The 24,299-nt window shown below is 42.6% G+C and overlaps 2 protein-coding genes across 3 annotated transcripts in view; one reads left to right on the forward strand and one right to left on the reverse strand.

The window, feature by feature from the left end:
* The window catches only part of GYS2 (glycogen synthase 2), a gene marked incomplete at its 5' end in the record, with an annotated part of 39,840 nt that extends 33,164 nt beyond the window's left edge, over positions 1-6,676 (forward strand). For both annotated transcript variants that reach the window (XM_083366105.1, XM_083366104.1), the window contains 5 exons: positions 1,245-1,371; positions 2,095-2,190; positions 3,491-3,654; positions 4,135-4,215; positions 6,125-6,676. In XM_083366105.1, the coding sequence (XP_083222231.1) occupies positions 1,245-1,371; positions 2,095-2,190; positions 3,491-3,654; positions 4,135-4,215; positions 6,125-6,343 (687 nt within the window). In that variant the 3' untranslated portion in view covers positions 6,344-6,676. The remainder of the gene's footprint in view (positions 1-1,244; positions 1,372-2,094; positions 2,191-3,490; positions 3,655-4,134; positions 4,216-6,124) is intronic.
* Positions 6,677-11,924: 5,248 nt separating this feature from the next.
* SPX (spexin hormone) lies at positions 11,925-23,091 on the reverse strand (the record flags this gene model as incomplete). Its single annotated transcript, XM_083366568.1, has 6 exons — positions 11,925-11,986; positions 13,827-13,913; positions 15,345-15,407; positions 17,799-17,856; positions 19,758-19,838; positions 23,086-23,091. 6 exons carry the CDS (start codon positions 23,089-23,091, stop codon positions 11,925-11,927), a joined length of 357 nt encoding a protein of 118 aa, XP_083222694.1.
* Between the last annotated feature and the right edge of the window lie 1,208 nt (positions 23,092-24,299).

The raw sequence follows: 24,299 nt of genomic DNA on the forward strand, positions 1-24,299 counted from the left end.
TATTTAAGGGGCTGCCACTGAGAGGAAGGGGTCAACCTCTTCTCCAAAGCACCTGAAGGCAGGGAAAGAAGCAACAGATGGAAACTAACCAAAGAGAGAAGCTGTCAGAATCCATTTATGTCACATTCATAAATGTATGTTTAAAATATTGTGCGTCCCTGGATTCTGCCATTCTCCGGGTGGGGGGAGAGGTGAAGAAGTTTATTCAGTCTGACCGGAGGCTGCATTCCAAAGACCAGGCAAACCCCTTTGATCCCAGTACAACAAAGGAGGGGAAGGAAGGGAGAAGAGATCTGGGTTGTATCCCTATCTGGAACTGAAAGGAAGAAAGCAATTAGCAATAAAGCAATAAGAAGATTCCTCTTTTCCCACAAAAGGGTTGACACCTAAGTTTAATTGATGTGAGGCTGACCAGATGGGGTTGGGGGGGGGGTTGAAACGGGAATCCTTTATATAGTAAAAATGTACACACAATGCCAGATCCTGTCTTCTATTTCCACAACCGATCGCGTCCTAGTAAAAACTCCTTTGGGACAAGACCTGGCTCCAAGAATTCTTTATTTTCCTAAGATGTGGATTGGACTGGGTCCTGACAGTAGCAACCTAAAACCAAGGAGGAATTAATTAATTAATTAGCGGAATGACTTACCTTCAGGAGTTGTGGGTGCTCCAACACTGGAGGTTTTCAAGAAGAGACTGGACAACTATTGGTTTGGAATGGTATAGGGTGTCTTGCTCAAGCGGGGGGTTGGACTAGAAGACCTCCAAGGTCCCTTCCAACTCTGTTATTCTGTTACTCCTTTCCCAGGTCATCTGTTTCATTGTCAAAGAGGTTCTTCCATTAAAAGTTGCCTGTAACCCAGAGCCAAAAGTCCATCACATTAATTTCTGTTCTTGCCTTCTGGGATACAAAAATTAACCTCACATCAAATGCAAAGCCAAGAACCTGTTGCCCCTAACTAAATCGTAATGGAAAAGAAAGAATTAAATCTGGAGTGTTGTTCTATTAAATATTGGCCTCGGTTTGACTTGGGGGCGCATCTCAAGCTTCTCCTTCTCTGTTCCTGCCACCTTCGTGGAATTTAGATGGTGGCATGCCCCTAAAAAGGTCAGGTCCATACTTCAGCCCACCCCCACCTCACGTCATCAAGATAATTGCTACTCTGTTCTCAACTTGACATTCCTCCAGATCCTTGCTAGGAAAGTAACGTGGATTTTCCTAACTTTTTCTTTCTCCTCTGCAGGTAATCCTGCATCCCGAATTTCTTTCTTCGACTAGTCCATTATTACCAATGGACTATGAAGAGTTTGTCAGAGGCTGCCATCTTGGGGTCTTTCCATCATATTATGAACCCTGGGGGTATACTCCAGGTGAGCAGGCTGAATCCTGTTCACAGATCACTTGTTAATGATTCCCAGATACAGGCAGTCCTTCCTTCCTTCCTTCCTTCCTTCCTTCCTTCCTTCCTTCCTTCCTTCCTTCCTTCCTTCCTTTCCTTCCTTCCTCCATCCATCCCTCTCTTCCTCTTTTCCTTCCTTCCTTCCTCCTCCTCCCTGCCTTCCCCCCTTCCTCCCTCCCTTCCTTCCCTTCTTCCTTTCCTTCCTTTCCTCCCTCCCTTCCTCCCTCCGTCCCTTCCTCCCTCTCTCCCTCCTTTTTCCTTCCTTCTCCTCCTCCTCCTCTTCCTTCCTTCCTTCCTCCATCCATCCCTCTCTTCCTCTTTTCCTTCCTTCCTTCCTCCTCCTCCCTCCCTTCCCCCCTCCCTCCCTTCTTCCTTTCCTTCCTTTCCTCCCTCCCTTCCTCCGTCCCTCCCTCCCTCCCTTCTTTCCTTCCTCCTCCTCCTCTTCCTCCCTCCCTCCCTCCCTTTCTTCCTTCCTCCTCCTCCTCCTCCTCCTTCTTCCTTTCTTCCTCCCTTCCTCCCTCCCTCCTTCCTTTCTTCCTTCCAGTCAATATCTGTAGTGGTGCAAATTTGAAAACAAAAACAAAAAAACTGGCCGATGGCTTCAGTGAGGCTCAATAACTCCTCCTCCTCCTGATGTGATGCTGCAGATTAGTTCGTTGGTCTGAAATTCTGTTCAATTTTCCTCTTTTCGCAGCCGAATGCACCGTCATGGGCATCCCCAGCGTTACCACGAACCTGTCGGGATTTGGCTGTTTCATGCAGGAACATGTAGCTGACCCAGCTGCTTATGGTAAGAAGACACAGGTTACAACCAGAGGATGTCCTTCATGTCCCACCATCCAGTAGGTGAACTACCGTTTTAGATAAGTGTTATCAGCATAACAATTGCTGCCCAGCCCTATTCTGATACCAAAGTTGGAAAATGTTCTTGTGCTGACAATTTTTTAATGCGGGCATTATTTTAGGGTGGCAACATGTGGGCTTATCGTGTGAAAGGAATAAGGGTGACATGATAGCAGTCTTCCAGGACTTGAGGCACTGCCACAAACAAGAGGGGGTCAACCTATTCTCCAAAGCACCTGAAGGCAGAACAAAAAGAAAATGACCGTTAAAGAGAGAATTAAGGTAGAACTAAGGAGCGATTTCCTGACAGTGAGGACAATTAATCAGGGGAACGACCGTGCCTCCAGAAGTTGTGGGTGCTCCAACCCTGGAGGGTTTTAAGAAGAGACTGGACAGCCATTTGTCTGAAATGGTATAGGGCAGGGGTAGGCAACCTTGGCTCTTTCGTGACTCGTGGACTTCAACTCCCAGAATTCTTCGAAGCAGTTGCAGAGAATCAAGTGACAAAGCTTCTGTTAAAGAGACAGAGAAGGAGAGGTGGCGGAATTATTAATGAGAGGAAGCCCAGAAAATGTGCCTTTGTTTACCTGGAATCATGCAGATCAAATTGGGATGTCTATGGAGATTCTCAATCATCTAGATCAAGGATAGGCAACCTTGGCTCTTTTATGACTCGTGGACTTCAACCCCCAGAATTCCTGAGCCAGCCATGCTGAGGGGAAAGGGAGAGGTTTCCAAGCCGAGCCATGCTGGCTCAGGGATTCTGGGAGTTGAAGTCCATGAGTCATAAAAGAGCCAAGGTGGCCTACCCCTGGCCTAGGCCTAGGCTGCTTTATGACTCGTGGACTTCAACTCCCAGAATTCCTGAGCCAGCCATGCTGAGGGGAAAGGGAGAGGTTTCCAAGCTGAGCCATGCTGGCTCAGGAATTCTGGGAGTTGAAGTCCACCAGTCATAAAAGAGCCAAGGTTGCCTACCCCTGGTATGGGATTGGACTAGATCTCCAAGGTCCCTTCTAACTCTGTTATTCTATGTTCTAAATTCAGTTGGGGGGGAAATTAAAAAGAGAAGAAAGAGAAGGAGACTGGAATTTGGCTAAACAAAAGCTGACTGTCCCTATTTTATGACAGAACGAACTGTGGAGATGTAGTCGTTATTATGGATAATAATTGATAGGACGGAGAACTTCAAAGGTCCCCAAAGCAGCAACATGGCCTAGTGTCCAGTCAACCCCAATTGTCTCTCTCAGGCATTTACATTGTGGACCGGCAATTCCGTTCTCCGGATGAGTCTTGCAATCAACTGACCCAGTTCCTGTATGCATTCTGCCAACAGTCAAGACGACAAAGAATTGTCCAGAGGAACCGAACAGAAAGGCTTTCAGATCTGCTGGACTGGAGATATTTAGGGAGAGTAAGTAAGGTTGATATATAGTCTTGGTTTAGATCAGGTGTATCCAACCTTGGCAACTCGTGGACTTCAACTCCCAGAATTCTTTAGCCAGCCATGCTGACTGGGGAATTCTGGGACTTGAAGTCCACAGCTATTGAAGTTGCCAAGGGTGGACTGATTTAGGTTATTTTCTGGCAGGGGTGGTCTGCAAAATGTAGCCCAAAATGTCAAAGTTATAGCCCAATTAAAGTTTTGCTTGTTGTTTATAGGTGTTGCATTTTTGCAACTTTAATCACATCTTGAGTTGTGGTTGATATCTTGACCCTTATTTACCATACCCTGCAGACATCTTTTATTTTGCAAACTGCAGATATTAACATTTAATAGCTACTCTCTCTCTCTCTGTGATTAAAAACGGTTAAACTTTCTCTTGATTTGCATTTCAGAGTCCATTGTTATTTGAACTATTTTATTGGCAGATTTCTCTGTTTCCTCTTACAGTATTATATGCATGCCAGACACTTAGCTCTGAGTCGGACTTTTCCTGAAAAGTTTGAGATGGAACCAAATGCCCCACCTAAGGTAATTATTTTTAAATGAAACAGGCAAAGCCTTTGAACTATGGTGCTGGAGAAGACTCCTGCAAGTCCCCTGGACTGCAAGGCGATCAAACCGGTCAGTCCTAGAGGAGATCAACCCTGACTGCTCTTTGAAACTCAAATACTTTGGCCACCTAATGAGAAGGAAGGACTCACTGGAGAAGAGCCTAATGCTGGGAAAGGTTGAGGGCAAGAGAAGAAGGGGACGACAGAGAATGAGGTGGCTGGATGGAGTCACTGAAGCAGTAGGCGTGAGCTTAAATAGACTCCAGAAGATGGTGGAGGACAGGAAGGCCTGGAGGAACATTGTCCATGGGGTTGCGATGGGTCAGACACAACTTCGCAACTAACAACAACAACATTAACAGGCAAATAGCTGGGATTATAAACATGTCACCTTTTGGAGAGAGAGAGAGAGAGAGAGAGAGAGAGAGAGAGAGAGAGAGAGAGAGAGAGAGAGAGAGAGAGAGAGAGAGAGAGAGAGAGAGAGAGAGAGAGAGAGAGAGAGAGAGAGAGAGAGAGAGTGGTGTAATAGTTAATGGCACCAGGTGAGAAACCAGGAGATGGTGAGTTCTAGTCCTGTCTTCGCTTTAAAGCCAGATGGGTGATCTTGAGCCAGTGCCTCTCTCTCGTCCCTAAGAAGGAGACAATGGCAAACCACTTCCAAAAAATCTTGCCAAGGAAACTGCAGGACCTTGTCCAGTCACTAGGTGTCAACACTGAACTAGAAGGCATCCTTCAAAAAAAAAACATTCATATGAAGGAAGTTTCGTCATTTCCTTTGGGTCATTTTCTCTTGCTTAGCGCAGAGATCCCCAACCTTTTGGGCATCGGGGACCGGTTCCATGGAGAGAGGTTTTTCCGTGGACCGGAAGGGGCTTTGCCTTTTTGTGCACCCTGATTGGGGATCCCTGGTTTAGCATCTTTTGCTAAATATCCAGTTTTTAAATATATTCATCCAAATATAGTTGTAATTTCATTACTAACAAGATGTCCAAGGGTGGAAATTTTCTTTCTTTCTTTCTTTCTTTCTTTCTTTCTTTCTTTCTTTCTTTCTTTCTTTCTTTCTTTCTTTCTTTCTTTCTTTCTGTCTTTCTTTTTCTTTCTTTCTTTCTTTCTTTCTTTCTTTCTTTCTTTCTTTCTTTCTTTCTGTCTGTCTTTCCTTCCTTCCTTCCTTCCTTTCTCTCTCTCACTCTTTCTTTCTTTCTTTCTTTCTTTCTTTCTTTCTTTCTTTCTTTTTCTTCCTTCTTTCCCTCTTTCTCTTTCTTTTTTCTTTCTTTCTTTCTCTTTCTTCCTTCTTTCCCTCTTTCTTTCTTTCTTTTTTCTTTCTTTCTTTCTCTTTCTTCCTTCTTTCCCTCTTTCTTTCTTTCTTTCCCTCTTTCTCTTTCTTTTTTCTTTCTTTTTTTCTTTCTTTCTTTTCTTTCTTTCTCTTCTTATTTCTCGATTCCTGAAGAGGACTTAGCTAGACCTTATCCTTTGATATGTGTATTAGGTATGGGTAACGTGTTTGGGGGTTTGAGGAAGATTGAGTAAACGATTTCTCCCCGTTTTCTATATTTACTTGATTGACTTAGTTTCAGCTTGACTGTCAATTATGTAGCAGAGACACTGATTCTCAGTCCATTGTGGATTCTGTGGATGTTCTCAGGGAAGATGGAAAGAGTATAAAGAACAAAATATATTTTGATATAAAACCTCCCAGAAGTATTTCAGATTTCCCAGGAATAGCTAACTACTACGTTATAGGTTGGACTTCAGCTGTTAGCTAGTACAATCAATGCCCAGGGAACTGTGAGGGTGGTTAACCAGAACATCTGGGAAGGTACGTCTGGTCTACTCCCCCTTCCACATCTGTATGTTTATTTCCTCTTTTTTTTTAACTTCTTTCACAGACTGAAGGTTTTCGTTACCCACGTCCTTCATCGGTTCCTCCCTCACCTTCCGTTTCTCAGCACAACAGCCCCCACCAGAGCGACGAGGAAGTTGAAGATGATGAAAGATACGACGAGGAGGAAGAGGCTGAGCGGGACAGGCAGAACATAAAATCTCCCTTCTCCTTCTCCGCTATGCCAAGGAGGCAGAAGAAACAGCATGGGGAATACAGGAACTAATCCATCAAACCCTCCATTCATGGCCTTGAGTTGGTGCTACTTTCTCAAGAGATACACACGTCAACCTAGAGGCCAGAGGGCTGTACTGGACAGGCAGGAAACATTAGGGAATCCTGCAAGAACCAAATACCAGAAATAAATTGAATTCCTACTTTTTCCTACTGTCAGTTATTCTGATGGTGTTTGTTGTTTTTTTTTAAAATCATCTTCCTCTTTGGAGTTAGAAGACGATGGTATTAAAGATTAAAGATTAGGATTGCCTCTCGACTCTTGCTCTGCCATTGTTCAATATCTTGAGGTTGCTGGAAGTCAAAAGGTTTGTGGCTTGTATATTTTTAGGCAAAGAAAACGACACCGGTGATGCTGTTACTATACTGTAGTTGTACATAGGCAAAGTCTGAAGATTCTTCTTACGAGGGTAGAAAAGTCGGATCTTTCAAAGTCTTTCGACCGTGAGGACACCGGGAGAAAGTACCTCTACATCAGGAGGGTCCAACTTTGGCAACGTTAAGACCTGCGGACTTCTAGTCTAATAAAAAAAAAGGACTAGGAGTGACAGGATAGCGGGGACTGCCACACAGAAGAGGGGGTGTGTGTCAACCTATTCTCCAAAGCACTTGAACGCAGGACAAAAAGCTATGGATGGAAAATAATAACAATAACAACAACAACAACTCCAATAACTCCAGCAAAGTTTCAAAAAACTGCACTACTCGGAACATCTTACATTTTAAGGAGATGCCTTGATGATACCTAGGATGCTGGCAGAAACCCGTCTCAACCATTAGTGCCAGTCAGTTTGAGTGTTCAGTTGACTGAGTTTCATGTTTAATGAATAAAAATTATATAATATGATGATGATGATGATATAATAATAATAATAATAATAAAAGTTGGAAAGTGCCTTGGTGGTCATCTAGTCTACCCCCCTGCTCAGGCAGGAAACCCTATGCCATTTCAGACAAATGGCTGTCCAGTCTCTTCTTAAAAACTTCCAGTGTTGGAGCATTCACTGCCTCTGGAGGCAGGTTGTTCCACTGGTTAATTGTTCTAACTGTCAGGAAATTTATCCTTAGTTCTAGGTTGTTTCTCTCTTTGGTTAGTTTCCATCTGTTGCTTCTTGTCCTGCTTTCAGGTGCTTTGGAGAATAGCTTGACTCCCTCTTCTTTGGGGCAGCCCCTGAGATATTGGAAGACTGCTATCATGTCACCCCTCGTCCTAATCAAGGAGAGAAGCAATCTAGAACTAAAAAGGAATTTCCTGACAGAATAATAGTAAAATGGATTGCCTCCATAAGTTGTGGATCCTCCATCACTAGAGATTTTTAAGAAGAAATAGGACAGCCTCAAATAGTACAAGGGGTTGGACTAGAAGACCTCCAAGGTCCCTTCCAACTCTTTTATTTTGCTGTTTTGTTAAAATCTTTGCCCAAAAATTCACCTTAAAGTCAGAAAAATTAAAACCCCATCACCATTTAATAGATGCAATTTAGATAAGGAAAATCTAGGATCTTTCCCAGAAAAATGTTGACTATCCTATCAAGCAGTTGTAACAGTATTATAATAAGAATGCCTCTGAGTCAATATCTCAGTCTTGAACATTTATTTTTATGGTATTTACAGTATTTTTCCTCATAATCCCAATAAGACTTTCATACATCTATTTACATCACTATTAAGATAAACAATTTGATATATTTGCGTCCATAAATGAAAAATGCAATGGGAAATATATGAGACATAATCCATTTATTTCAATAGTATGATAAGTTACTAAATGGTCGCACAATATTCAGTCTGTTTTGACATGGAGTAAAAGGAAGACAAACAACTGGCTAAATATAACTCTACAGCAAAGATTATATTAATTACTCAGATATTAAACATACAACCTCAAAAGCTGTTTAAAGAATCATTTGCTTTCTTCTAAATTTTGTACGGCCTTCCTTTCCCACGCTTTCCCATTTCTGGACTATTTCTTCAAAATATTTGAAGAATCTACCCTACTTCCCAATGAAACTAGTTCTAGTAAGAGATTTAAACTATAAAATGTTGAAGTAGAAGACCTTTCTTTTTTCTCACACAGCATATCTTTTCTTCCAAAATTCATACCGCCTTTTGTAACAAAAACATTTGAGTATCTTGTCACATGTCAGCCAGCCACAGATAACCACTTGCTATCAATAACAATTCCAATATTTAAGATGCTGCCCCAAACGAGAGGGGCTCAACCTATTCTGCAAAGCACCTGAAGGCAGAGCAAGAAGCAGTGGGTGAAAACTAATCAAGGAGAGAGAGCGCCAACCTAGAACTAAGAAGAAATTTCCTGATAGCAAGAACAATTAATCAATGGAACGCCTTGCCTCATTCCGGAGCAAATAAATTTGATAATAGTAGCAGGCGCCTTGGGTGCAATCCCGAAACAACTGGAACTCTACTTGAACACCATCTGCATTGACAACAACATCACTGGTCAATGGTGAAAGGCAGCTTCATTTGGAACAGCTGCGACCTTGCCTTTAACTCTATCAACCATCCACATCTGCCTATCTTGGGTTCTTGGGAAGGATTCAATAGGCGGACAAAAATGTCTAGTCAAGTCAATGTCTAAACATCTGGCTGACTTGTGTGACAAAACCTGATAAAAAAAATAGTAGCAAGTGCCTTGTGTGCAATCCCAAAACCTTTGGAGCATCTTTTGAACCCTTTGTTTGGCCTTAACAAAGTTCCCATCAATCAATTGCAAAAGGGAGGTTGACTATCCAACATGCACATCTGCCTATCCCAGATCCTGAACGACTGGCTAGGTGGACAAAAATGCCAAATCCAGTCTAGACATCTGGCTGACTAAATGACAAACCATAATAATTGTAATTATTAGTATCCTCCCCTAGATGTGACTCTAGTGCTTCTCACAAGACACTGCATTGTACAGGTGACTAGCTGCCATTTGGGAGCTCATAGAGAAAAAGCAGATTTTCTCCAACTAACGGACACTGCACTTAATTGGATAAATGGCCTAGAGCAGGGGTAGGCAACCTTGGCTCTTTTATGGCTCGTGGACTTCAACTCCCAGAATTCCTGAGCCAGCCATGCTGAGGGAAAAGGGAGAGGTTTCCATGCTGAGCCATGCTGGCTCAGGAATTCTGGGAGTCGAAGTCCACGAGTCATAAAAGAGCCAAGGTTGCCTACTCCTGGCCTAGATATTTATAGAACACTTGTTCCATTTTCATGAACCAACATATTTCAAAATGTAATCTCTTAACTTATAACCTAGCTCCTTGATTTCTTCATACCTTACAAAATTGAGTACATATTTCCATCATACATGTACCAGAATATTATGTGCTCTTTTTTACATTTTTACTACTGTTATCTATTTACACTATGCCATCTACTAAATGCATAAATAAAATTATAATTGATCAGTTTGAACTTTTTCCAAATCTACAATAAATCATTTCTGATTTGTCTAAACTAACTCAAAAAATCATTTGGGAAGCAGGTTATTCTAAAGAGTCAGAGAAATCACTTGGAGTTCATTACCTTTAGAAAATTTTAATTTATTATTAAATTCTCATGCCACCCATCCTACTACCTCAAGCTTTGCTAATGCTACAGACAGTCAAGGAATAAGTCCTATTAAACCCTCTGAAATTCCCTCTGGGTAAGTGCTTATATATCACTTAATTCTTTATCATCAGAGCCAATAGCTTTTAAATACACATTTCATCTAGCTTGAAAGACACCTTGCTCTAGGATCATCAAATGTGATACCCCATTGTTTTGCGTAACTTTGAAATTTTTAAAATTTCAAATGTAAAACTAGGCACAATTTCCCATGTTATCAAAGACATAATTTCCACAGTACTGTCTTATGCCTAAGAACATCTATAATAGCAATAGGACTTAGACTTATATACCGCTTCATAGTGCTTTACAGCCCTCTCTAAGCAGTTTACTGTCAGCGTATTTCCCCCAACAATCTGGTTCCTCATTTTACCGACCTCAGAAGGATGGAAGCTTGAGTCAACCTTGAGCTGGTCAGGATCAAACTGCTGGCAGCAAGCAGAATTAGCCTGCAGTACTGCATTCTAACCATTGTGTAACCACAGCCCTTCCTTCCTTCCTTCCCACTTAGCAATAGCACTTAGACTTATATACCACTTCACACTGCTTTACACCCCTCTCTAAGCAGTTTACAGATCAGCCTATTGCCCTCAACAATCTGGGTCCTCATTTTCCAACCTCGGAAGGATGGAAGGCTGAGTCTATTTTGAGCCGGTGAGAATTGAACTGTCGAAATGCTGGCAGTCAAGAGTCAGCAGAAGTAGCCTGCAGTACTGCCTTCTAACCACTGCGCCACCAGGCCTGATCTTGCTCACCATCTAAGCATGTAGTAGGACTGTATTACTATTATCCTTCTCTCAAAGGCGCTTTTTCAAAAAGAAACTGGATTTCCTTCTTTCCTTGAAGACATTTCGCTTCTCATCCAAGAAGCTTCTTCAGTTCGGAAGCTTCTTGGATGAGAAGTTGAACATCTTCAAGGAAAAACAAAGTCCAGTTGCCTTTTTGGAAAACCACCTCTGGAACAACCAGAACCTGGATGACTGAATCTCCATAGATATTATCCTTTTCATCTTTCCTATTATCTACTCCTAGTGGTATCTTATGACTATCACCTACCTGTTGGTTGTATCTTATGGTTTATGGTTGTATGATTTATGATTTATCACTTTGTTGCTTGTATGTACACTGAGAGCTTATGCACTGAAGCAAATTCCTGTATGCCCAATCACACTTGACCAATAAAGAATATTTTATTCTTTTTTTTTAAATTAAAAGTGCAAATGCTGAGGTGCAGAAGAAGCTTCATGTTTTCTTTCAATTAAAAAAATATTAAAAAGGCTTTCATTTGTGCATCAACTCCACGATTTCTAGTTAACTTTTCTAGAAATATCTAAAGAACCTCATCTGGTATATGAATCACTCTCTTATCCCAAAATATCTTAAAGATTGTAGCTTTGTATGCAATAGTGCAACTCTCTCATATCTATTTATTTATTTATTAGGAGAAGCCATGAAATGGGTTTGGATCTATTATGGATTCAAAAACTGTGTAGTACCCAGAATTATGCTGGAAAGAGATAAATAACCAATTGTGGGAAGTGATCCAGAACTGATTTCCTATGATGGAGTACTTTTTTGGTAAAAAAAAGTTTTACAATTATATTTATAGTATTTGTAAAATATTTTTTACCAATTTCAGAGAGTTGTTCACCTAAGGATGCCATCTTTGATCTTAATACATTTGCAAAACTCAATGGAAAGTAAAAAAAAAAATGCAGGTTGAACATAACAACGGCATATCAACATATGGCTGAGCTGGAAAAAAATGACTTTAATTGTTTAGTATTGATACTGCAGAATGATTGATGTTGAGAAGATGCTGACCAGCTACCAGCTCAGGTTTGTTAGGGAAGGAAATTGAGAAAATGAACGAGAAAAATGGTCTTGTACAACAGAATATATTTTCCTTTTAAATTCACGCCATATAATTCCCATTTAAGGTTGGAAATCTTTCACCAATTTAATAGACCATCAGCAAAATATCCGGGCGTCTCTGGAGTCTTTTGTTCATCTTCTAAAGGAAACAAAAACAGTGATTATGAGGGGTACAGTGATGGGTTGCACACAAAGGACCCCTTCCCATTATCAAGATTATCTAGGCATGAACTTCATGTATCAGAGATTTAAATCTTGCATTTTCTCCAGGCCCTCGAAGTCAGCTTGTACAGGTAGTCCTCAACTTATAACCATGTATTTCCTAACCGTTTAATAACTACAGTGATTTGTTAACAACTGTGGCAAAAAAGGTCACGAAATAGGGTCCAATTCGGTTAACAACCCCTTGGAAAAAATACAGAGAAAAGCAAGAAAGATGATGAGGGGGGTCTGGAGGCTAAACCATATAATGAATGGTTGGGGGAACTGAGAACGTCTAGTCCAGGGGTAGTCAACCTTGGCTCTTTTATGACTCGTGGACTTCAACTCCCAGAATTCCTGAGCCAGCCATGCTGAGGGGAAAGGGAGAGGTTTTCAAGCTGAGCCATGCTGGCTCAGGAATTCTGGGAGTTGAAGTCCATGAGTCATAAAAGAGCCAAGTTTGCCTACCCCTGGTCTAGTCTAAAGAAGAGAAGGACTGGGTGATATCATAGCAGCCTTCCAATGTTGAGGGGCTGATACAGAGAAGAAGAGGTCAACCAATTCTCCAAAGCACCTGAAGGCAGGACACGAAGTAACAGGTAGAAGATCATTAAAGAGAGAAGCAACCTAGAGTTAAGGAGGAATTTCCTAACAGTGAGAAGAATTAATCAGTGGAAGGGCTTGCCTCCAGAAGTTATGGATGCTCCATCATTTAGAGGTCTTCAAGAAGAGATTAGGCAACCATATGTAATAATAATAATAATAATAATAATAATAATAATAATAATAATAATAATAATAATAATAAGAAGAAGAAGAAGAAGAAGAAGAAGAAGAAGAAGAAGAAGAAGAAGAAGAAGAAGAAGAAGAAGAAGAAGAAGAAGAAGAAGTTGGAAGGGACCTTGGAGGTCATCTTGTCCAACCCCCTGCTCAGGCAGGAAACCCTATACCATTTCAGGCAAATGGCTGTCCAGACTCTTCTTAAAAACTTCCAGTGTTGGAGCATTCACCACTTCTGGAGACAGGTTGTTCCTGTCTGGAATGGTATAAGGTCTCCTGCTGCAGGTCAGACTAGAAAACCTCCAAAGTCTCTTCCAACCCTGTTGTTCTATGTTCTATCCTTAGGAATGAAAATTCTGGTCCCAACTGTGCTTGTGAGTCAAGGACTACCTGTATGGAGATCATCTGGACTAGGAGAAAATAATTGATCCAAAGTCACCCGAGAAGTTCCATTCTTCCAGGTCAACGAAATAATCACCACGCCCCATTTCAAAACAGCTGGTAGGGACAAATGTACCCAAGCAGACTGAACATTTTTGTGCTAGGTAAGTGGAAGACTGATTCCTAGTGCATCCTGTTGAAGAACTAAATTTGATATAATTAATTAATTAATTAATTTGCTACAGCCACTCATCTCAGTCAGTGACTGAGTCGCTTACAATTACACACACACACACAAAATTAAAAATACTAAAAACACTTCAAAACAATAAAAACATAAAAATATACCAGGTGACCCCCAATACCTTCAGAGGTACAAAGAATTTCCTTTTTCCCTCTGGGGCCAAACCCCATTTCGGCTACTAATTCCACAACTTAAAAGATATTTTAATGTAATGATAGTTTTACTGGATGGCTACAGAGGTTTTAGCCACTGTATTGAAATTCAAATAATCATCGTAATCATGCGAAAGACGAATCGGCTTAATAAATGCTCCTCAAAAATTAAAGTGAAGCCCCCCTTTTTTTGCATTTACAGGAAGTTTTCGAGCTTTCACCTTCGTTTTGCATCTTCTGCAGGGAGGAAAGAAATACCAGCGCAGCTTCAGCAAGCGTTAAAGGGTTCACATTCTGGCTGCTGGTTTCTGCAAAGGAAAAAAAAAAATCTCTTTAATTTCACAACATAGGAATAACAGAAGGACAGAAGGACAGAGTTGGAAGGGACCTTGGAGGTCTTCTAGTCTGACCCCTGGCTCAAGCAGAAAACCCTATTCTATTTCAGACAAATGCTACTCCAATCTCTTCTTTAAAACCTCCAATGTTGGAGTATCCACAACTGGATATGGACAGGCTCAACCATAGTTTCAATTGTGAAACAGTGATCATCCTAGACCTAGATCAAGCCCCCAAGCACTAGGGAATTTGTCTCAAAGGTACTTTTTCAAAATGAAGTTTCGAACCAACGAAGATTCTTGGATGAGAAACAAAATGTCTTCCTCCCGGGGAAAATAAACAGTCCAGTTGCCTTTTGAAAAAGCACCTTTGAAACAACTATGACCTGGATGACTGAGACTCTCCACAGATACTAGGAAATTTCTAGAAGCCTGGCACTCAGACACATAGACATAAAACAATAGAGAGAGAGAGAGACTATGCTTGGGGTGGGGAACTGTGGCTCTTTTATGACTGGTGGACTTCAACTCCCAGAATTCCTGAGCCAGCCATGCTGAGGGGAAAGGGAGAGGTTTCCAAGCTGAGCCATGCTGGCTGAGGAATTCTGGGAGTTGAAGTCCACAAGTTGTGAAGGGGCCATGTTTCCCCACCCCTTACTAGACAGATATAGATCTGGCTGGCTCAGGAATTTTGGGAGTTGAAGTCCACGAGTCATAGAAGGGCCAAGGTTGCCTACCCCTGCCATATGCTAATAATAATAATAATAATAACCAGCACCCTTGTTCTAGTTCAGGGGTAGGCAACCTTGGCTCTTTTATGACTCGTGGACTTCAACTCCCAGAATTCCTGAGCCAGCATGGCTCAGCATGGAAACTTCTCCCTTTCCCCTCAGCATGGCTGGCTCAGGAATTCTGGGAGTTGAAGTCCACCAGTCATAAAAGAGCCAAGGTTCCCCACCCCTGGACTATGCAAAAGAGATAATCAACAAGCCCCCAAAAGGAACAAAAAGACCAAAACACCTCCCCATAGCTATCTAATGAGCATAGATTAAGTCCAAGATTAACATCAGAGGTGTTATGTCCATCAAGTGTAAATATGTCTATGCCAGGCACGCAGTACAACTGCATTGCTTTTATTTTGAAAGCAACTTTTTATGTATGTGCGTGCATGCATGCGCCTACACTCCTTCACAGCCCTATGGTTTGGCCCATCCCAACAGTTCCAGTTTCTCATGTGGCCCCTTGGAAAAATTAAGTGCCCTCCCCTGCTTCAGACTCCTTGGCCTGGTCTGGGAATTCTGGGAGTTGAAGTCCCAAGGCAGATGAAATAAGGCTGCCTTGGGACTTGGCTGGGGAAGCTCACTTTTCGATAAAGGTGTCATCCACATCCCCGGGCCCTCTTACCTTGCATCAACCTGTCATACATGGCCTTTTGCTGGCTCTCCTCTGAGATAAACCGACGGCCGTCTGGAAACCAAACAAAAAATGAAAAGGTCATCTGAAGCAGTAGGCGTGAGCTTAAATGGACTCCAGAACATGGTAGAGGACAGGAAGGCCTGGAGGAATGTTGTCCATAGCGTCGCGATGGGTCGGACACGACTTCGCAGCTAACAACAACATCTGACCTCTTCCCTGAATCAGAAGAAGCTTCAAATCCAAAAATGCCAGGGAATTTCTAGAAGCCTGGCACTCTGACAAATCAGCCCTCAATAGACACAGAGACATTAACAACATCTGTAAAGTATACAAAAGAGACAGTCAACCAGCCCCAAAGAGAAAAAGACTCCAGCACCTCTCCACTAATAATCGGCACCCAGATCAGCATAGATCAGGGGTCTTCAAACCTGGCTCTTTTTATGACTTGTGTTCAACTCCTAGAATTCCTCTTGCCTGGCTGAGGAATTCTGGGAATTGAAGTCAACAAGTCATAAAAGGGCCAGGTTTGAAGACCCCTGGCATAGATTAACTCCAAGGTCAACTTCAGACCAACAGTCAAGTAAACACCCCAATCAAGAAACTGCCAAAGAAGCCAACAGCCAAAGAATCCCTAAGACCGCCCCCACCCAACCAGACAGCAAGACATCAGTATATAAACTGACAGCAAACCGCACTCCTTACTAGCACTGATGATGTTACCCAGTTGGGTAATGAAACGTTTGCAAGAAAACAAGCAAGTTCAGAGAGCACCAGGGACCCCCTCAAGCTTCAAATTGTCTAGTACCTTAGAGGTATATCTGACATTGATTTCGATTTACTGGATCAATTCTTAGAATAATAAATTAAGTAATGGATTGCTATTGCGCCCAACATTTGTGTTTCGTTATACATACAGGTTGTCCTCATTCAGTAACTGAATCATTCAGCGGACATTCACAGTTGCAATGGTGACGAAAAAGTAACATTTTGACCAATCTTCGCGTTTATGGCCTCTGCCGGTCTATGCAGGCAGTCCTCAACTTACAACATTCGTTTTTGAAAATTTAAACTTACAATGACCACAGAACACAATTACAGCCTATCCTCAGAGTTACAACTGTCGCACCACCCTCAGAATCACGGGATCTTGAGCCGTGGCAGTATTGCAGGCTGACACAGCCGACTGCCAGCAGTTCAATTCTCACCAGTTCAAGGTTGACTCAGCCTTCCATGATTGGCAAAATCAGGACCCATCTTGTTGGGGGGAATATACTGCCTCTGTAAATCGCTGGGAGAGGGTGGTAAAAGCACTGCGAAGCAATATATAAGTCTAAGTGCTATTGCTAAGTGCTATCTTATGCTTGGTAATCAGCTCACATTTACAACAGTTGCAATGTCTTGCAGTCACACAATTGCAATTTGCCACCTTCCCAGCCATCCTCTGACAAAACAAGTCAATTGGAAGGAGCATTTGCTTAAGAGCCATGCTAATGACTTAATGACCCCCAGTGATTTGCTTAATGACCATAGTAAAAATGGTCGTAAAAATCAGGTCGTCAATGCTGCTAACATCGGGTTATTGCTTGGATAACAGATGGAAATGCATTCATTTTTCTCTTTTGCTTTTAGAGCTGGTTGACACTGGGAGGGGGGATGTGGATGAGAGTCCAGTTAGTCATAACAACAAAAAACTAAGCCGTGGGAATTCAAGGTTACTGAGCCAGAGTTGATAATGATTTGGCGGGCTGGAGAGCTGTGGAGAGAGCCCGTGCTTCAAGCTAATTGGGGAATGTGATTTATGACTGTTAATTGGAGGAAGGAATTGTGCTTTGCTACTTTCTGCCCAGGGGAGGGGAATTCAGTTTTTGGCTTCAACTATGTAGTGCCAATATTATGCTTCTCGAATAAAAGATTCTTTAAGGTAAACAATGCCTCGAAGGTCTTTTGAAGAGTTTCATCTGTCGGAACCATGACACAGGTGCGGTCATGTAAGGACTGGCTTAGTGCCTACATTGCTTAGCTACCAGTCCAATTGTGGCCATAAGTCAAGGACTTCCTGTAAAGCAAAGGAAAGCTGAGGTAATATCATAAGCCCAGTTGAAGCTTCACCAATCATTTGTCGTCTTAACAACCAAGTTTAGCTAAATGAGAACTGCCTGCATTTCAATTTTACGAGATAGCTCAAGAAAACCTTGTTGAACAAGGCATGAAGCGGGCCCTGTTGTGAAAATGAAGTCATAATTCATGGGTTCACACTGTGTGCTAAGCCATAATATGTTCATTTATGGGTGGTACACTGGGCTTTGTAACCTGGGATGAATGTAGTAGTCACTGCAAAACACACTTTTGATTCTTATTGCCAACATTTTGACCGTTGTTGAAAGTGCAAGGAAACCCCACTTCTTGCCCCTTTTCTGCAGATAAATTAGCACTGGGACTTACGGGCACCCTTCAAATAGAGCATAGCCTGAGGAGTCCAGTTTCTTCTTTGGAAGTGACCCTTTGGATGAAAATGAGAAAACAAACACACAGATGATGAATATAACCAACAAACCTGGCTTCTATCAGTGCACAGACTCAGCTTCAGGTTTTAGTTTCCCTGTCCTTCCATATGGTCTCTCTCTCTCTCTCCCTCCTCTCTCTCTCCTTCTCTCCGTCTCTCCTTCCCCCTCTCTCTCCCTCTCTCTCCGCCTCCCTCCCCCTCTCTCCCTCCCACCCTCCCTCTCCCTCCCACCCTCCTTCTCTCTCTCACCCTGCCTCTCCCTCTCCCTTCTTCTCTCTCCCTCTCTCCCTCCCTCCCTCCCTCTCTTCCTCTCTCCTTTCCTCCCTCCCTGCATCTCTCTCTCCCTCCCTTCTTCTCTCCCTCCCTCCCTCTCTCTCCCTCCCTCCCCCTCTCCCTCCCTCCCACCCTCTCTCCCTCCCTCCCTCTCCTTCTCTCCCTTCCTCCCTCCCTGTCTCCCTCCCTCTCCCCCTCCCTCCCTCTCTCTCCCTCTCACTCCCTTTCCCCTTCTCCCTCCCACCCTCTCTCCCTCCCTCCCTCCCTCCCTCCCCTTCTCTCCCTCCCTCCCTCCCTCCCTGTCTCTCTCCCTCTCTCCTTTCCTCCCTCCCTCCATCTCTCTCTCTCCCTCTCCCTCCCTCCTTCCCTCCCTCTCTCTCTCTCCCTTCCTTTGATGCAGCTACCAGTATGTTTATTATCCAGTATATTCTTGCTAAAGAATTGTGTGAAGAGAGAATGCAGACCTGACATTTGTTGTTTAGAGAACAAAGTTAAGAAGTGGTCTGGTCCAAGAACAGAACTTACACCTTAATATTGTCAGGCTTGGGAGCCGACTTGGGAGCTGAAAACAAGATTGCCTGAATTTTCTTTTAACAAGATTTATTAAAAGGCTAAGGCAGGGGTGTCAAACCCACAATGTCACGTGACATGTCGTGACATATCATGACTTTTTTGCCATTGCCACGCAATGGGGTGAGCGCAGTTTTGCCATGACGCATCCGGCCCGTGGGCCGGTAGTTTGACACCCCTAGGCCAGACATGTCAAACACAAGGCCCAGGGGCCAGATCCGGCCCACGAAGTGGTTTCATGTGGCCCGCGAAGCCATCCTGGAAACAGTGAGGGAACAGCCCCCACTGCCTTGGCCCTGGCCCAGAGACCCTCCTTCTGCCAGAGACCCTCAGATCTGTCCCACTCCTGCCAAGGCCCCCATAGGCACCCTTGATGCGAACGATGTAGAGCTGGCCACGCCCACCCAGTAGGCCATACACACTCTAGCCACGCCCACCTAGTAGGCCACGCCCACCCAGCCCCCTGAGGGCAACCGCAATGCTGATGCGGCCCTCAATGAAATTGAGTTTGACACCCCTGCCCTAGGCTAAGGGATAATATTACACAAGTTTCAGCAACTGAATTACTTTCACTTGAAGTCACACAGTTCATTAAGGTGGGAACTCAGCCACCCAGAGTCACCTTACGGGGGAGATGGATGGCAAAAAATAATAATAAATAATTAAGGTGAGATCTGGCTACTGTTTGAAAGGAAGACTTCCAAGGAATACCAGGATTGTAGACAAGTCTAGGAAGTTAAAACAAAAAAAAACAAAAAAACCTTCCTGGTAGAAGACAGTGGCAAATCACTTCTGTATGGTTACCAGCACTCATGAATTTACTTAGAGTTGGATTTGACTAGAGGGCAATTTGTCTTTAGCTTGCAATCCGGTATATTGGAGAGCCCGGCCATTGTCTTAGCAGTGGTATTTGAACTTGGTCATTCTGGGAAGACACCATTTCTTTGCTCTGTAAACATAGCATTTATGTTCTGTTAAACTGCCCGAGCATTCGCGTTGTACAAAAGTAGAGTTTACAACAGGGAAGCAACGAACCAACACAAATTTCTCCTTACCTGAGGAACACCCCAGGAAAAAGTGATGAACGATGCCAAAAGGTAGAAGGTCAAAGGACCATTCGCCCGTTGGTGCAGTCGCTAAAAACAGCCAAAGAAAACATGGTGCTAAGTTCTCCATTACTGAGCATGAAAACAAGTGTTCAGCTTTTCAACGTTCAGAATGCCTTTTACGGCATGCTTTGCTCCTATGAGCGATAACTCTTATCTCCTCGATAAGAGTTTATGGGCCTTAAAAGAGTCTTATTCAGTCCTTCAAGATTGTCCAGATAAAGAAGCAGCTTTCATAAAGCTAGGAGACTAGAACTGCCAAGCCTGACTGAGCTTTCCCCCCCCCCCCTGCCTGTTATACCCCAATGAATCAGGGCGAAACAGGCCTACATTTCTTCCTAATATTGCCTCCTTATCCAGGACTTAAGGAAAGCTTCTGCTCATTTTATATGTGTAACGGTTTCAGAGTACAGATAGTCCTCCAGTTATAACCATTTAGTGACCATTCGAAATTACAATGGTACAGGGAAAAGTGACTTATGACCGTTTTTCACGCTTACGACCATTGCAACATCCCCATGATCAGGTGATCAAAATTCAGATGCTTGACAACTGGATCATATTTATGATGCTTGCAGTGTCCCGGGGTCATGTGATCCCCTTTTGTGACCTTCTGATAAGCAAAGCAAAAGGGAAGCCGGATTCACTCAGCAACTTAGCAGCTGCAGTGACTCACTTTTACAACTGTGGCAAAACTCACTTAGCCACTGTCTCATTTAGCAACAGAAATTTTGGTCGTAAAAATTTGGTCAATTGTGGTCGTAAGCCAAGGACTACCTGTATTGCCTGTAGTTCCTCTGAGAGCATCTCCATAACTCTCTATGGCAAACCATCTTCCCTTCTTTTCTCTGCAGGGTAGACCAGCATAGTTATCGTACTAACTTGAGTTTGGCTCTTGACAGGCTCATTACAGTCTATATTAGCATTTCTGGGATTCAAATAAACTAGTTTCCATTCTGTTCGCCAGGACAACATTCTTCTGCAGTTTGGCATTCTCTAGATATGCAAGATTTGAGCTCTCACAACCCAACTCACAGTTATGTTTTTTCTTGGCTGAAATTACTTCTAGCAATCATGGCTGAAAGGATATCAAGAGCGCTGATGGTCCATTCTTGGCAGAGAGAGACTTTTTGTGATAAGGGCATAAAGTGGAAGATAAAAACACCGGTGTTCACTTTCCAGAATAAATATTTTAGCTCTAATCTTACAATGCATTTTGCAAGAAATGGTGAAATAATTTCCTACGGAAGGTCCTACAAGTTATTATACCGAAGCACAGTTATCGCAATCATGATCTTGGAGCAAAATTCCTCTTGAAGCACAGCCAGACTCAGAAAAGAACTAATTATTAACATGATAATCTTAAACACATTTGTTTGTACCTAAAATCCACCAACTATAATGAAGCTTCTGAGCAAATGCATTTGAGATTGTGTTTCATAATTGAATAATTAATTTGCATTAATTGAATGACAGTATAACACACATATAGGGATGCGGTGGCTCAGTGGGTTAGGACGCTGAGCTTGTCGATCAGAAGGTCGGCAGTTTGGCGGGTCGAATCCCGAGTGCCGCGTAGCAGAGTGAGCGCCTGTTACTCGTCCCAGCTTCTGCCAACCTAGCAGTTCGAAAGCACGTAAAAATGCAAACAGAAAAATAGGGACCACTATGGTGGGAAGTGTTCCGTGCGCCTTTGGCATCTAGTCACACCGGCCACATGACCATGGAGACGTCCTCAGACAAGCGCTGGCTCTTCGGCTTTGAAACGGAGATGAGCACCAGCCCCTAGAGTCAGAAACGACTAGCACGCATGTGCGGGGGAACTTTTACCTTTACCTTTTTATAACACACATTCTAACCTCAGGCATATTTATTTGAAAATAAATATTTATTTGGAAAGTAGCATCTGTGTATGGACCAGGCAAAATTTAGCTATCTTTATGCTATGTGCCTATCTCAAAGGTGTTTTGGCTACATTTTTGTGCCTGGAAACAACCTTACTAAACATAATGGGCTTACTTCTAACAAATACAGCTCAGATTATGGAGTTGCTTCATTTTGATTAAAACATGTTCTCTCTCCCTCTCTCTCTCTATTTTTTATGTGATGTCTATATGTGTTTGGTAGCCCTTGAGTTACAACCATTCATTTAGTGAGCATTCAAAGTTATAATGGTATTGAAAAAAATAACTTATGACCATTTTTCATACGACTGTTGCATGGTCACGTGATTAAAACTGGGATGCTTGGAAACTGTCATGTACTTAGGACAGTTGCAGCGTCCAGGGGTCACAGAAAATCTTTTGTGACCTTCTCACCAGCAAAGTCAATGGGGAAGCCAGATTCACTTGGCAACCGCGTTGCTAACTTAACAACTGAAGGTGATTCACTTAACAACGGCGGCATGAAAGGTCATCAAATGAGGCAAAATTCACATAATAGTCTTGATTAGCAATATAAATTATGGGGGCAGTTTTGGTTGTTAAGTCAAGGACTACCTGTACACACACACACATCCACACACACCTAGACATATCGTACATATATAAGTGGGTTCTCTTGGAACAAATACTGAATCAAAAATAACACACAGTTTTAAGAAAATGATTTTTCTACTCAGGGGAAACTTTAAAGAGTGCAAAGTTTAATTAACATAGATTTCCAATGAGAGAGAGAGAGGGAGGGAGGGAGGGAGGGAGGGAGGGAGAGAGAGAGAGAGAGAGAGAGAGAGAGAGAAAAGCTTCTTGTTTCTTGAAATGAGAACAATTTTTGCTGTTTCAGAATCTAGCCATATGGCTGATCCAGGCAATGATTAATTCTAGATGAACTAGATATTTGAGCACAATACTTCACGCTAAAAATTTCATCCAGTTATGCCCTTCATCTCGACTTTCATAGCTTTCCTCCTACTTAAAAGTGCACATTTTCAAACAGAGATATAAAAGACCTCATGTTAAAATCCAGCTTAGTCTTTGACCAAGATATAGGCAATAATATTTAAAAGTAACTCTTGCAGAATTCTGAATTGCATTTTTTTTGTATGTTAGACTTTGCAAATCTCTCGTTAGACTGCTGACTATATTCTCTGGATTGCAATGACCATGATTCATAAAAGCCACTAGGGGGAAAGACCTGATGTTTCACAAGTTAATACATACTTGATCATCTAGGAACCATGAAGAAATAACTATTATGAATGAACCTTTATTATCAAAGTACAACATGTATACATTGAGATTGGCTGAGCCTCCTACATACATCCTACATTCCTACATACCGTCATTTTCTGCCGTCCTGAAGATCTGATCTTCGGAAGAAGAGAGATTCTGAGAGATAGGTGGTAATCAGATGACATTTTTTAAGGTTGGAAATCCTATTTAAGCCTTCTGAGCAGAAACACCCTCCCCGTTGGAAGCCAAAATGAAGCATTCTGAAGGGACGCCTTGTCAAGGCGGTAGAGACTTGGCACAATCGACATCTCCTGGAAAAGAGGGCGGGTATTGTCTTCAGGAAAAGTCAGCCAGGATTCTGACATATACATTTCCATCTTTAAACAAACACCTCAGCGTTCATTCGCAGCAATAAAGATATTGATCTTGCAAGATTGAGATCCAAGGAAGACGTAACATGCACGCAACCAGGTGCCTACCTACCTTAGCAAACTGGACACGAATACATTCTGCATTAGTAATCTGGAAAAAATGACTTGGCTATAGGTTTGTGGGTACTACCTATATCACCTCTACCTCAGCTTAAAAACAGGGGAGGATTTTCGCCAAAGCAAAAATCATTTGGCTGCTTATTACATCAAATTATCTGAAAATGAGCCCCACTCTCTTTTCCCCCAAAGTTCCTTCCTTGTTTGTCCCCTAATTCCAAGACATCTTTATGTCCTGTTAATTCTTTATCAGCCAAGACAATGAAGGAGATGTTGTATAAGCACAGGGGAAAATGTAATTCGTCTCATCCACATCCATCTGCATAGCGCTATGCTTGCAATGTAAACAGATAAATGACACTGGAAGACTACACACTAAAGGTATAAGGCCATAGCAGAAGGCAGGAAGGTTTTGGTTGCCATCAACCAGAATGTTCTCAAGAAGATGGTGGAGGGACAATAAAAGAGACATTGTCTCTCTTTCTCAGCTAAGATTATCAGCTGAAGGCCAGAAGAATGATCTCTTTTAGGGAGGTACTTTACAAACCTCCAAACCACAAACCCCGACTTGGTGTTTTTATCCTGGCAACGTGAATCAAATTTCGGCTCCTGAAATTTGCAGGAGTTATTTAAATATTTTGATACCCTCTTGATGCCCTCAAGAGCAGAGGTCCCAAACCTTTTGAGTACCAGGGACCAGTTCTGTGGAGAGAGGTTTTTCCACAGACCAAAGGGGGTGTGGTTTTCTGTACTGCCTGCATCTCGCGGATGGGGCTTTGTGTGGACCGGTTGCTGGCATGCTGCAGCCGGGTACTGGTCCATGGAGCAGGGGT

The sequence above is a fragment of the Vipera ursinii genome (assembly GCF_947247035.1).
Source record: "Vipera ursinii genome assembly, chromosome: 6".
Classification (NCBI taxonomy): domain Eukaryota; kingdom Metazoa; phylum Chordata; class Lepidosauria; order Squamata; family Viperidae; genus Vipera; species Vipera ursinii.